At 40.6% G+C, this 15966-nt stretch overlaps 1 protein-coding gene across 1 annotated transcript; it reads left to right on the top strand.

The window, feature by feature from the left end:
• Nucleotides 1-11792: 11792 nt before the first annotated feature.
• Nucleotides 11793-14035, top strand: serp2 (stress-associated endoplasmic reticulum protein family member 2; the record flags this gene model as incomplete). Its single annotated transcript, XM_079170369.1, has 3 exons — nucleotides 11793-11876; nucleotides 13812-13884; nucleotides 13995-14035. 3 exons carry the CDS (start codon nucleotides 11793-11795, stop codon nucleotides 14033-14035), a joined length of 198 nt encoding a protein of 65 aa, XP_079026495.1.
• Nucleotides 14036-15966: the final 1931 nt, after the last annotated feature.

Below are 15966 nucleotides of genomic sequence, written 5' to 3'. Positions count from 1 at the left end.
AAAAGGAATGAAAAAGAACGACCTTCGGATTAATTAGCCGTTCCCACGCCATGTGCTCATTACCGCTACTTTTGGTGATGAGTTCCGGGTGTCGTGTATCATTCCCAAAGGGATCATACGCACAAGCATGCACACACACACACACCAATGCCATATGAGCTACTGAATAACGTTTGTGAGCAGTGTCATCTACACGACAGTCTGCCGCCACAATAGCTCTTTGTCTGCCCAAGTGAAACCAAAGCACCTAAAGGTCACACGAAAGACTTAGCCTGAGATGGCCCATCTCTGTGTGTCAGCAGCTACACTCCGTCACTCAAACCAATCTTGTGAAAGATAGTTTTGCAAGTTTCAACCCCTTTCCTGCTGCGCCTTTTCAAATGCACACACCACTAACATTATTCGAATCATTTCTGAGTCTCCAGAAGAAGCTAAAATGTCAATTTATGGAGCTTTTGCCTTTGTCACTGTTGCCATGTGTGACTTCTCTTATTGTGACTGGCTGAACCGATCTTATTGCAAGCAAAAACAGAAGAAGGTCAACAGTTGCCACTTGTCTAATAAAACGTTTGTAAAAGGGCCTAAAAAGCAAGGCTTCAGCAAATTGCATGATTTTTAGAATAGTGAAAAGAATATGACTGGATAAATTAAACTTGAATTTAACTGCACGAGTTGTGTGAAAGTTTGTAACAGATGTTTTGATATATTATAGTTTTGCTGTTGTATTCCTTTAAGGAGATGAAGCAGGCGATGTTCAAACTCTCTTTGTACTGTTCAACAGCTGACATTCAATATTACCTGAACACACCTGGGGCAAGAGTTTCCAAAACAGCCCCTGCTCTCAGCTGCATTACCGCGCAATGATAATATAAAAAGCAAAATAAAGAAAGCTTTCCAAACTGTGATTACCTACAACTGAAAATCTCAAGCAAGCTTCAAGTCTGTGCAGGAGCCAACAGCAGGGTTTCATTGAAGCCCATTACAACACTGATGCTGCAGTTTACTGTGACAACATGTCGTGTTGTCACAGTAAACTGGGAGTTTGTATGCATTCGTGCAACCTCTGACTTTCTCGTTCCATCTGAATGCACCGTTAGACATTTCATTGCTGCCTGACTCGCATCTCTAGTGCTGTCCAGGAGGGCCTGGAGAGCGATCACACTGTTTGTTCTGCAAAGCAAACATTTATGTTGATCTTGGGAGATTTTGGAGAGGATGAAAAAATCAAGAAATGTTTAAGAGAGTGAAAGAAAAACAAACAGATGTAGTTTTAATCCCATTTATCTGGAAAACCTGGAAAGAACATTTGCAACAAGACATCTTGTGTTTGAACTTTTGTTGTGTGTGGTAGTGCTGGTGGTCGAACACCTGGACGTTACTGTTTTGCAGCACACACACTTTTTACTGTACTGTACTGTAGAGTCGGATAATGCTTCAAAGGTGAAATGTGCAATGCCTGGGTAAAAGAAAAGCTCTTTGCTCTACACTTTTCTTCCTCTCATCTGTGTTCAGGCACAATCCAGTGGATTTTTCTGCAGTCCTTTCCCTTCCAGGAAAAGTGTCGAACGAGCATTTCCCAGAGATGCTCATCAATTAATTACACACGACTCTTTCTGTCAGGTGAGGGCCTGAAGGGAAGCTGTTTCATTACAACATCTGCAGAAATAAAACACTGTAAGAGGAGATGGAGACCACGTTCCCTCAACCAACACATCACCCACACACACACACACACACAAATAACCAAGCTAAATATTGCCCCAGAAATGCCACTGATATCAATGCTCTGCGTCATAAAACGCAGATGAATCACAAATCTTACTCCGGTTCGTACATTCATGCTGACTGTAAATAACACATTTTGTTTTAAAGCAACACCTAAAACACTGTCATATAACATATGGAGTGGTATTGGGCGATATATATATATCTACTTCTTATTCTGGTTTTAACCATCTGGAGTCCTGCTGACATGTTCATCACATCAGGGTGAGAGTGAAAGGAGGAGCGTTTCGGCCGCCCTCATGCACCCAAACGATGTCATCAGGACAAACACTGTCGTCTGTGTTTCCACAGTAGTTTCTCAGCTCACTGTTCAATTTCTAAAAGACACCAGAACTTCACCACACACACACACACACACACACACACACACACACACACACACACACACACACACACACACACACACACACACACACACACACAGGTGTGTTCTTACCACATCATCATCTGAGAAAACAAAACAGAGTCCCATCCTCCTTCTCCTCTTAGCTCTCTGTTCTTTTTTGCTTTGTTAAAAATATCAATGCTTACTTGACGGTTTTTGTTACTGTTTTATGCTATTTCCACAATATTTCACCTCAATTTTGCACGTCTTACATATATTACAATTTGCTTTTGTCCAGCTCTTCTCTGTCTTCATAGTTTTTAAATCCGAAATTCAACCAGACATTTAGGCTTGGTGGGGCCTTCGGTGGAGCAGCTGTTTTAATTCAACTGAGGTTCACTAGTCTCTCACGTGGTCTAAAATAGACTTTAATATAAAATCACCATGAATATTACCAGATCTTCATCATCATGTCTGCCACTTTACTTAAGATTTGAGGCCTAATGTTCCTGGTGCTAGACAAGGTGTCTTTGAATATTGTAAAAGTTATTTTTCTTTTAAAAAGTTAGATTCAGGTTTAAGGTCAGGGTAAAGTTTGAGGTGAGACCGGTAACTGTTATGGTTAAGGTTTGAATTAGGAGCTAGATTATGTCAGTGTTTAGGTAAAGGAACTGTCCCATCTTTTCATGAATCATTGCCTGGGCTCTGACACCAGCTGAACGGAGGAAGAAATCTGAAGTGTGTGTGTGTGTGAGAGAGAGTGTGTGTTGACCTTGGCTGTCTGAAAGAGAGACTCAGCGCTCCTGGGTTGCCAGAAAGAGGCCATTTTACAGCATGTTTATCCAAAACACACACTAAACTCCATTTCTCGTGATGAAAATAAGCACAAATTAATGCTCTTTAGTCGTTGATGTTAATTCAGTTTGACTGTTGTTGAAGCGCCCCGCTCTTGTATATGTTGTCTGAGTCATAGTTCTATTACTGTGTGTGAGTTTGCCAAGCGTGTATATATTCACGGTGGAATTCCTGGAGGAGGAATATTCAAATGATGCAGGAAGATCAAGTACAAAAAGGGTTTTAATCCACATTCAAATGCAAAATCAGACATTAACATGAAAGAGAAACCAGGTTGTGATGTCAACAAATTGAGTGAAATGTATGTAAGATGTTTAGTAGAATCCATTCAGGACACAAGCTTCACAGCGCATGAGTAAACATATATTCGATACCTGACCATCTCTATTGTAGTCGTCTTATTTTCAAGCTTATGTGCAGCTTTACAATATTGAAAACATCTTGAATCCCTAACTTTCCTCTTACAATTGCCCTTTAACTAGTTTAAAAGATGCATTAAGCAATATTTTCATACAAACATTGAATTAAATGACGTCGCTGTGACTGTATGTGAAGATATTGTACTGACTCAACACCCCACTCTGCAGCTCTGCACAGCTTTGAGCTGCTTTCAGCTCATTGTTTTACTCCTCCAGACTCAAAATGGAGCAGTGAGTTCACGTATGTAACGCCACCTCCGGATTCATCGGGCTCCTTGAATAAGGTCACATTACACTCACCAGCCACTTTATTAGGTACGTTCCACCACAACCCAAAGCTATTGGATCTGTTGACTGTGGACAATAAACTCATTTTCATGTTCAAGAAAGTTTGAGATGATTTGAGCTCTGTGACATGGCAGGATATCCTGCTAGAGGTACACATTTGAAGATGGGTACACTGTGATCATAAAGGGATGGATATGGTCAGAATGAATAGGCTGTGATGTTTAAACGATGCTCAATTGGTACCATCTCCCACATCACGATACGAGGTAACAGAAATCAGCGCTCATCAGAGCAGGCAATGTTTTCCACTTTTCTATTGTCCAACTTTGGAGAGTTCATTGTAGCCTTTAGTTCCCTGTTGTTAGCTGACAGGAGCAGCACCAGGTGTTGTCTTCACAATATGTTCTGCCAAATGTTAAATGTAAAGAGATGGTTTAAATAGCTAACTGTGGATAGCTAACGCTTTATCTGGAAAATGTTATCTATGGGCTATATAGGACTGTGTCTCTTAGCAACACCAGCTCTCAGGTGTCAGTCAAACACTGACATTGAAAACGTCCTCACAGAGGCCCGAATTTCACTCTCCAATAATATGTCAAAACAGTTTTATCCTCTTTTTAAAAAATGTCTAATTATGTTATTACATACAGTTTCAGAAAACTTGTAACACAAAAAATTATTGTCTTAATTTAAATAATCAACTGGAAAGCTCAATAATGATAGCTTTGGTAAAAAAAAGATCTGCATGTCTCCCTTTAAATAAAGTGGATTTTTAACAATGCCTATCTATCCACCTGTGTGAAGGGGAAGACGTGAATAACCCTCACCTGCCTCGGAAACTGTGCTCACCTGTAATCAAGACAAAATATGAGTCTGTGGTAGAAGAATGATGAAGAAACAGTACATACATAGTGAACATACAGAAAACAAGAAACAGGTGGGGTGACGTACTCCAGGTGGAACAGGAAATGCAAGAATGTGAGAAACGAGGGAAAGCGTGTAGATGAGGGGAGATACTAGAAGAGAGGAATGTTGTTGTTGTGGAAAAGCAGTGTCCGCTACACACACACAATCATCTTACCATCCGTCTTTACAGTCACTGCATTCATTCACTAAACAATGTGAGGCACACACACTTTGGAAGAGAAGGGGTTGAAAGTGTTTGCATGACTTTTGCTGTGTATTTTTCCCCACGTGTGTGTGTGTGCATCGTTGCCTGTACAAACATACTGTAAGTGTGTGTATGTGTGTCTGTGCCCTTTGCCCCTTGTTCTTGCGTTCTCTCGGGTTTTCAGGCTTGCCGTCGTTGTGCTTCTTTTGTCTGCGGCTGCTTTGTTTAACTGGTTGGTCAGAAAAACAGCGACGGTTAGCTGCTAAACCAGCGCAATGGTTTTGTTGTCTCTACGCGGCAGCCACAAAGCTGGAGTTACATAACTGCCAGAAGACCGAAACAGTGTTAGGACAAAGAGGCATGAGCAACACCTCCGTCACCAAAGACCCGACACCAGCTCCTGGCCCCTGCAGGAGATCTGCTTTTCATGAGATTATTAAACCGTTTTTAGAATTTATGTAGCTCGAATTCTCATTTATGATATGATTGTTACGTTCCTTTCTATGTGATAGTTTATGCATTGCTAACAATGAGAGTAACAATGCCTCGGCAACTGCCCTCTGTCCCTTTTCAGAATGTGGGGCTAACGAAGAATTAGCTTCTGGGGAAAAAAAGCTAGCGAGATAAACTAAAGTCAAGATTCTTTGGGGGTGATTTAGTTTAAGAAAGACAGAGGAGGAAGCTCCTACTAACCAGGGAGATTACATGTTGAGTTGTTTTAACATCGCACACGTTTCCGCACCTTCACCTGATGAGTGCATGTTTGTTGAAAGTCGGATGAGTGGGAGGAAGCGATACTGAATTTGAGTCGGTGTCTGTCATTGGCTGGATTATATGCGAGGTCACAGTGAGAGCAGATTAATGTCCAAACCAACGAAACCGTGTTTGGAAAGCGCAGTGCAAAGCGAGGCCACTGAAGATAAAGTGGGTGGGTGCACGAGGGACTCCGCCCTCTGTCACGAGGTGATTTGCAAGTCAGTACATTTTTCTGAGCTCTTGCACCAACAATAAACGCACCAGCCAATCACATTGTGCAGAACCTCGTTGAGTTGTTCCCATATTTAAGAAACGACAACACGGAGGCTCCATAGCCCGGACCAAGACGTCCAACTTTATTACTCATTTCAACCTTGACAAAGGCCAGACCAGATCCACTCCCTCCTTTTTTACCTTTCACAATAAAAGCCCTGTATATTCGCAGACATGCAGCAGAGGGCCGTGGGTCGGATTCAAACCCTGGCCGCTGTGGTAAGGTCACATTGATCTGACTCTGACCTAGAAAATTAGCATATTTCTCAAACTGTACCTTAAAATTCATTCAGTGTGTCAAATCTACTCATGCTCAATGTTTTAAAACAATGATGTATTCATTTTCATCAATTCATTTTCATTTTGTATTCATTTTCACTGCTGTTGTGAGAGACTGCGATCACACACAGATCTTGCAAGTCTTGCATTCAAAGTGGGTCACAGAGGGTGGGGGTGGGGTGCATAGCTCTGCTAAACCTCACTCTCTTCCAGTCTCTGGGGACAATCAAACCAGTTTATATAGGTAATGGGGATTCCAGGATTTATCCTGCTCCTCTTGGTTTTCTTTGTGTTGGTGAAATCTCTCCGTGGTGGAGCTGCTGGCCTATATTGAGATACTTTGGTTTTGAAGAACGTCAAAAACATAAAAGTCAGGTAAAAGGTACATCACCTCCTATCAAAGAAAATGATGTGTGTGCGTGCGTGTGTGTGTATATATATATATATATATTCCCTCCTGTGGAGACATTGACATATTTCATTTTAAAGTGCTCTTTTTTATTTTTACTCCCTCCTCATCCTGTATGATTCACTGCTGTGGTTTCATGCCTTCCTGTCACGCATCGGGAAATCTTCCTTTTTTGAGAAATATTTATATATTGAGTAAAGTTGAGTGTCTACAGAAGGCAGCCAATCATGAACCAGGGAATAAGTGACCAAATCCACCCAAAGAACACAGGCTTCGTTCATTCAATGATACTTCATATCACTGAAGGAATGGCTTCTTTCCTCTGTCTGTCCTCAGCTCACTGTTTTCCAGGGTTACTGTTATATGAAGCCAAAAAAAGCCTTTCATTAGAGACCAGGCGTCAGCCAGTCTGATCCATCCTTACAGTGGTGTGATGCCATTTGTTAGATTACTATTGAAAACTTCAAAAGGTTTATTTCTAGAGAATAGACCACAGCCAGGAATGATAGAGGTGATGTTTAAAATAAAGAGAAATAAAAACAGGATTATATAACTAAATTCAGACTTTGGTATTAAGCTTGTTTTAAACACTGAAACACAGGTTACAGGAAGGAAAATACACTACAGTGGGCAACAGCGCACCTGTCTCTGTCTTTGCTTGAGTGTACAACAAGTTCACTGTTCAGGTCGCAGCAGTGGCCGATGCAGTCTGTGGAAATGTTGGCTTTAAACTTTAGCTTCGCACAAAGGAAATATTTGATCATTCTGGGCAGAAAGCACGTCTGTTGGATCACAAAAATATCTTTGAAGAGACAGCACACTTCTGGATAACAGGTAATAACCCTCGCGTTTATACTTCCCCCTTACAGTTAGCGATGGAAGGCCACAAATGGCCCAACAGCTACAACATCATACATGTATGCAACATACAACTTTATGCTCGTGACTGTGACTGGATTTGAGGATAATTGTTCGGTCTTTTTCCACTTTTAATAATATAAAACAAGTAAACAAAAACAAACAAAACAGGGACTCACATTTAACAAGATGCTCCGTAGTGTTGAAAGTGGTCATTAAATGCCACATTAAACTTTATAACATGTCTGAATAATTAACACAAAGTTCAGTGATTTGCATCACAAACACAAAATATTACCACTCAAGTTCTGTTTTTTTTTTAGAGAAGAAAGATTTGTATCTGTACTCTGAGAAAATATAATAATATCTTATTTCAGTGGCACGCATTGTGTATTTTTAGTTAATATTTTTCAAAGGCAGGTTTTTCTGCCCACATATTTATTTGTCTGCGTCCCACCGATGCTGACAGCAGGGATATTGAATCTGTTTGCCGACGTGAAATGGACTCAACAGAGCTGCTGGTGTGTTGCAGAGTGTAGATGTGTGTGAGTACCTGTACGTGAAATCACAGATGAAGCTCTGTCTGGCCCGGCAGCATCAAGGCCAGACAGGCCGGTGGGAGAGGGCGAGCAAATGAGCCTGGTGATCAAAAGAGAAGGAGGGGGGGGCAAGCTTTGGGGCGTAATGAGTTTCAACCCAGCGACCCGCCTACATGTTTTCATACAGAGCTTATTTTGTGCAGGTCACACCCTCACACGCAGACATCAAACACACACACACACTGCACGCCGGTCTCCCGTCACCTGAAGTCATTTCTCACGCGTCTCAAGAGGTGGTTCAAGTACCTCCTTCTGCTCTTCAGGGTGCGTTTTAGACTGGAATTAGGAGAGCATGGTTTGAGGTAAACAAGCCATAATTTAGGTCAAATATTGTCAATGTCACACTCTGAGTGTAGATCATGAACTGTGTGTGTTCCTGCACTGTATTTGTGTTCAGATATCGTCCCAAATGTGCTTCCCTGAATCGAGGATGACATCGCAAGTATTCCTTAAACTCGTTTTAGTTTTTGCATTATTATCATCCGGAGAGCATATAGTAGGTCACTCTGTATTTACATCCCTGTATTTACTGGCACATTCTGTTATCTTCACATGCAACTTTAAAACACAGTGTTTGAACAGATGGAGAACTTCTGCACGTCTGGTCTGCACATCTGGCCTTCTGTAAATGAATATGTTGCACGTTTGGCGTTGCTTGCTTCTTTGCTGTCAGCTAAGTATTTCCCCCTCACATTCTTGCCAGTTCATAACTGACTGCATTTAATTTCAAGGCCATTTTGAGAGGAATGTGTTGTTTTGAATACTGAAGAAAAAAAACATGTCCTTCCTCCTTTCTGAGCGATTTCTTTCTCGACCCTGAAGGAACACTTCACAAGTTTGAGGAAAGCTGTAAAGAATCATTTATGAGGGAACATGTCAGGAAAAGCAAACCACGGGGCTGAGAGAAGTTGGCTTCATTTATATAAGGCAACATAAATATGACACTGGATGTAAATCTTTTATACAGCACATGTAAGTCTTTATTTATCCAAAACATAATGGACAAACAGAGAGCTCATCAGATAGTACCTCTGTACTGAACAACCATGCCAGGTTTAGCCTGATTCAATTAAAACTAAAATAGAATAAATAAGATGAAATCAACATTATTATAATCACTACTCAGATATTTTCAATATTTGCCTTTATATTTATTTATCTACTTTACCTTTACTTCCATCTTAAGCTGTACAAATCTACAATCATTACTGTGAGACAGACACCTTTGTACATTTCTCAGGTGTAGTTCTGAAGCAAATCAGATTTCCCGTTGATGTTTCATCGCAGAAATGGTCACATTTTGTTGAACCATTTATAGAAGACACAGAGAAGTTAGACACAAAACAGCTGGTATTTTTGAGTAAAGAATTTTAAATGAGAATTGAACGTATTAGCGGGTTTTGTAGATTTAATCTCAGCTGAATACTGTAAACAAAGGAAATGTGTTCTTAGTGTCCTAGCAGAGAAAGAGAGACAGAGAGAGAGAGAGAAACAATGGAGACCGTAGGGAGTGGAAAGAGAGAATCCAGGTCATACACTGATGGTGACTTTGAACACAGAAAGACGTTTGAGCTCTTCTGTTTACTTCCTCACAAATACTTTAAATACTTAAAAAAAAAAATGTGTGCGAGTGTGTGAGAGGGAGTGATTATCCCCCCCCCCCCCCCCGCTCGTTTATGACACGTTGAGCTAAAAACATTCTGACATGAGACAGTTATTGATCCTCTCTTCTCACTCTTAAAAAGAAAGTTACCATCATGTTTTCCTCCAAAAGAAATGTTGAACTATTCCTTTAATGAAGCAATAACAGATTGTAGATTGCTTTTGGTCAACTTGAGTCTGCTGTACATTGACGGGATCCTTTCCATGAAACCATGTTTTTTTCACTAGTGCGGAGCGTATCCCAGAATGCACAGGGGGTAAACAGTCTGCTGATGAAGCTGCATGTGTTATTTCATACAATGCAATAAGTCCGCATCACTACAAATGCTCAGCCAGTCGACCGAAGGAATCCTCCCCTTTGTGCTGATGGCAGAGTAACACTCCTGCCAATCCACACTTAGTTATGACTCACTGTTTGGACTAGTGGGACCCTTTCTTCTTCTCTCCATTGGTGGACCGGCATGTCCTTCCCCAAGCAAACCCTTTGATGCAGTTGCTAGGCAACTCTCTCTCTCTCTCTCTCTCTCTCTCTCTCTCTCACTCTCTCTCTGCCCTCCTTTCTCTCCGAGCAGCCAGCTATAGCTCATCTTGTCAGATGGAGTGAATGATGTAAGTCAGCTGTAACTGATTCAGAAACATGGTGCACATCTCACTGAGTGAAGCTCAGTGGTCATTCACCCCGTTAGTCTGGGTTTTTAATTCATTTTCTGTCTTTTTTTTTTTTTGTGCATTTATTACAATAACGTGGCCAGACTATAGGCTACTCTATGCAAGCCATGTGTGAGAAAAAAAAAGTGCTTATCAAGCTGACCTTAAAAAAGATCTTGCCAGCCGGCAGTTAATGCACCCATGTGTTCATAAGGGTATACTTTAAGGTGCTTTAGTTTAGAAGGGAAAGTGTGTGTAGCGTAGTGTTTAATCACAGGAAATATGGGATAATACATTAATCATTCTGTCTCATTAAAAAAAAAAAAGCACCAGTACTGCAGTTTCCTAAAAAGAACAATATTCTTGTATCTCTGGAGGATAAGACGGATATCTCACCCTGTTGGTAAGAAAACATGATGGCAAATACACTCCAGTTTATTAACACCTACCTCAGATCAAACATCAGTCCCAGTTTATAATGTTCAGAGTCTGTTGAATCTGGTTTAGAGAGCTGTTGATTTAACTTTATGGTGTGGAGCCTTCATGAAGTAGGACTGTGGTCGTTTCACCTACAAATATGTGTTCTTAATAAACTGGCAGCTCAGTGTGTATTTCAACTTATTGTGTCTGTGGTACTATGTCTGTACCTCTAGCAGCCTAGTACTAATAACACGTATCTACAACTTCCTGTATTTGTTGATTGATCTTTTATTTTCGTTGTTTTTGTTTGGTTTTACTCCTGTTTGTTAGCCTGTATAATATAAATATGATATAACACAATGAAGTAGTCACAGCTTTAAGTCTGAGACACAAATATGCATCAGCCAACAGTTCCCTGAGCAGTCCAGCGTCACTCAGAGCCCATGCAAAATGTAGTCACAAAGAAAAGAAAGACAATCATTGAAATTGAATTATTAAATTGCACCATGAAGAGGAGAAGCAATCAAAGAAAAAAACATACAAGATTTGTTATCTCCAATCTCAATTTGGTATCATTACAATATATATATCTACACATATATATTTCATCTCTTAGTTTATTTTTTAAAATGTAAAAAATGTTTTAAAATACTCCTACAGACAACAGTCACAGTTGTGTTTGCTGTCTGCTGGTTTACTTTGTAAAACATGTCATAGTGAACCCCTTTCTCGCGTAAAGTTAACCACAATGAAGCACGTAAGTTCCTGTCACTACCTTCAGAATAAACGTTTTGAAAAACACTTTGCACATAATTCGTTTTGACAATTTGGAAAACTCGACCACATATTGTGGCGACTACAAACACACGTGCTGCCGTTTACAAAAATGACAAAATGTCTCCCCGTGCTTCCTCTTGAAACGCCAACTCCGCGCCGCTAATATCCCGTGCTCTTATTCTGAAATGAAATGAATCGAGTTTCCGGTGATATCGTGTCAGAGGTCTCCTAGCTTGATGCAGGGGGGTGCTGTCGACAGCCCGCAGCTTCAGGAAAAAAATAACCAAGATTAATTTTATCCCGGGTTTTTAATTAATCGTTCCGGAAGATGGTGGCCAAGCAGAGGATCCGCATGGCCAACGAGAAACACAGCAAGAACATCACGCAGAGAGGAAACGTGGCCAAGACGCTGGTGAGCTGACAGCGAGACGCCAGCATGACATTAGCCCAGATAGGTGACGTTCACCCCGGTGTGCATACAGCAGCATGATGAGGAGGAGGATGATGGTGGTGGTGATGGTGGTGGTGGTGGTGGTGCCAGCTGGTCGTCAAGTGTTTCCTGCAAACATATGTGATACAGCAACGTGCACCGCGAGATGTGCAGGATTCATTGTGACCCACCGAGCTGAGCTGTCTCATTACAAATGATTACATTGATTGACTCTGCTCGTTGCCGCCCCTCCTGCAAGACGTTACTTGTGTTTGAAGTACAAATAGTGAGAGGGAAAAAGATGAGCAGGTTGTATGAAGGAGGGGAAATAACTGTGCTGCTGTTTGATGCACTGAATATATGATGAATGTTAGTGTGGAGCACTTTTTAAAAGAAGTACCCAAGTCAAACGATTAATCGATCAAAAATGAACCATGAGTATTGTTTCAATCGTTTTAAAGCAAACATGCCACACAAAAAAACACTAAAATGTGAAATATATTATATTATTTATCATATTGAGTACCTTTTTTATTGTAGACTGATGCTTATACAAAACAACAGGTGCTCTGGACAATTATAACATTTTTATGATACATGTAATAGAACAAAATACTCATTAATTAAGTTTTTATCTATATCATAACCAGGCATATGTCTGGGCCATACAGTTTGGATTAATTAGCTGCTGTTTGTGTAATTGTGATATGATCGTGTCCAGAGTATTACGCATTTTAAATGTCTTGATTATCAAGTATAGTCAGTTGAGAGAAAATGTATTCAACAACTATTTTGATAATCATTTAATTTATTCATCAAACCAGTTCACCAAATATTTCTTTGGATTTGCTGGTTCTATTTGTTTTATATACTTGGAAAGTGGATCTCTTTAAGTTTTGGGAATCATCTTGCAATTCTTCATACATGACCAAAAAAACACCTTAATTAACCATAAATAAACAGCAGTTTGAGTATTGATTGAGGGAGACTTTAATACGCTCGCTCATCTCTTTGCTAACAACTAAACAATCCCAATCTGACAATCTGACAGTTTATTTTTATCCTCTGTTACTAAATATAGTTCAAACAGCAGCTTAAATGTCAAATATTGAGGCTCTGTTTTCCACTTCCTGCAGCGTCATCGAGATCATCACTGACTTTAACAAATTCCCTCACCAACAGCAGACAAACGTGTTAAATGTTCAAACAGATGACGTCATCTGATGTGTTTCCCTAAATCTAGACTGTCTAGACTGACGCCTCATGCTCTTCCACTCATCTATTCCACATGAGCCGCAATTTAAAAATAAAAGAAATACACGAGCTCAGCACCTTTTTCAGTGTGTGTAATTACATACTGGGGTTTGTTTTCCGTGCAACCACGGAGTTGTTATTGTGGACATGTTGGTGAGCAACAGAGCAAAACAAGATAATAATCTGTGGTGGCAGGTTTGAGGAGAAAGAGCAACCGAGCAACACGCGGGAGCAACAACAACATCTGAGCAAGTGGTGTGAATAAGGAACCTCCTTGTGAATCTATCCACGTTCAACTTGTTGTACTTTCGCTCTGCGGCATCTGTCACATTTCTGTCGTAATGCAAATGATTTTTTGAGACGTTGGCAACTGTATCGGCCTTTAGTTGCCATTGACTTGCTGAAACCAGGAATTACGTTTCGGAACGTTGGCTGATAACCTTTTAAGATTCAAATCATGTAAAGTATCAGAAACTACAAATCATTTTGTGAGGTAACTGTATTAAAGATGTTTCCTGTTTCATAATTAAACTGACATATAAACGCCTAGTATCTGAATTAGAACACATTTTCAGCCAAGCTGATGCCAGGCCAACACCCACTTTTAAGAAGTTCATGTTAAGCTCTGCTTACGTTATATTTGTGTGTTTTTTTCCTCCACAGCGACCACAAGAGGAGAAGTATCCTGTGGGGCCCTGGCTGCTGGCCCTCTTTGTATTTGTTGTGTGTGGATCAGGTATGCACCTCTTTCTGATTTTATTGACAGTAAGCTAATGTCGTTAATATGTGTTTATGTGGCACATTCACTGTCTCAAACACCTTTTGTTTCTGTGTTTCTGCTCTCAGCCATATTTCAGATCATCCAGAGCATCCGTATGGGAATGTGATGCAGAAGGAGCGTCCGGACTCCCGTAACCCCCCCATGCCCTCACTGAGCCTGGCTAGCCCACACCTGCACACCCCCGCCCCCCTCCGGAGGCCCAGAGACTGACGCCAAAGCTTCGGATCCGGCAGACCTTTAGAGAGAGAGAGAGAGAGAAGCTTCCCGGACCACCGCCTCCACCCGCTCCTCCTCGGGACATCTTCCCTCCATCAGCGTTTACAGTGTTGCAGTCTGTGGTACTGACAGCTTTTCTATGGACAGTCTAAAGACCACGCCGGCTGGAGAACATGTGTGTCTCATTACTCACTCGGCACCTATATATGTGTGTGTGTGTGTATGACGTCTTGACTGTTGATGTGAGAGTGTGTGCAGCCAGTGATTCCTGCTGACGATGTGCCATATCTGTCTGTTCAAGTGTTCGTCTGTGTTGTGTGAGAAGAATCTTTTTTCAAATAAATGTGAAAAATGTAGGGAGCGCTAAGTTTTACTTCTGATTTTTGTGGACACACACACACACACATACACAGTGTTCTGTTGGGCACTTTTTAGGGTCTTTACTTTCTGGATGTTTTACTAAAAGGTAAGTTGGGTCATTTTATCAATTTTCTGCAAAGTTTTGGTGAAATATAACTTTACGGCAACATTACCCATCATAGATGAACGGCTCATACTACAACATGACATTACTATATGTAGCAGCATGAGGATATCTTTTATAGTCTTGTAAATGTGAGACTAGAACAAGTAAGCGATGGGGATGAATGTGTTATTCAACTTCTGAGAGATGCATCACTGTCACTCATCAGGATCTCACAGTTTTCCTGTAACAAGTTTAGCTTATTATTGGACTAATGTCTTTTGTTAAAATCTAATATCCATTCAGTGATTTAGTTTTAATATGGAGGTTTCCCTCTGATCACGGCTATTGAATTTATTTCCTAAAGAGATACTTCCAGTGTTGTCTGTTATTCTCAATTGACAAACATGTTGAGTTCATTAATCGGAATTAGTGAAAAAGCCACCACAAATAGTGACTGTTCAATACTTCCTAATAATTTAAATTAAAGTCCTGTGAGGAATGTAATTTGGTATTTATTATAGGAAAGTAGAGATAAAGCTGGAGTCCGGGGGAATTCCCTTCATTCAATCAGTTATTACAAATCTTATTCTTCATTGAACTGTATGCTTGTCCTGTTGACAGGTCATGCCAAAGAAATAGGAATATTATCTGAATTAATTACTTCCAAGGAAATGGTCCTATTACCACTTGGCTGTGACGTTTACCTCTCCGCCAACAAGAGGGTTCAACCACATAGTAGGCATTCATTAAGCTTGACTTAACAACACCCTGAAGGAGGGAGGACATCAGCTGCAGCCATGTGTGTGGGAAGCAGCACAACTATACACACACACACACACACACAGATTGACTAACTGAGGCTCGGGTTTCATAAGAAAGAGATGCTGACCAGGTAGATGTATTCTTCCTTAAGCATGTTTATTGAAAGTTGTGGAGTGCAGCTGTCAAGTGCAATTGTGGTATGTATGTTTACAATATCTCATCCGGTCTTTGCAGAAACATGCACAGAACACGAGTATACAACCGATACACAGAATGAAAAACAAAACAAAAAACATCTCCAGAGTTTGTATTTGCGTTCCTTTTTTTTTTTTAAATGTTGAGTTTTAAGATATTGTTCATCCAAAAGTACTTCACTGTCAACAAAAAACAAAATCATAAAAAGGTGCAATACTCCGGAAAGAACAGATTTTTCAGTAAGTTAATGTTGCAGTAAGGGATATGGACAACATTGTTGGCTGTGTGTTGTCAGTTGAAGAACCTAAACGCCCGTCCATCCGCAGTGTTGAAAATACAGCATTAAAAATAGACGACACAGACGGGGCAAGAACCGGCACCTTCCACCTGTGTGACCA

This window comes from Pholis gunnellus, assembly GCF_910591455.1.
Source record: "Pholis gunnellus genome assembly, chromosome: 12".
Taxonomy (NCBI): domain Eukaryota; kingdom Metazoa; phylum Chordata; class Actinopteri; order Perciformes; family Pholidae; genus Pholis; species Pholis gunnellus.
Note: the sequence above shows the minus strand (reverse complement) of the source record. Positions and strands in the feature narration are given on the sequence as shown.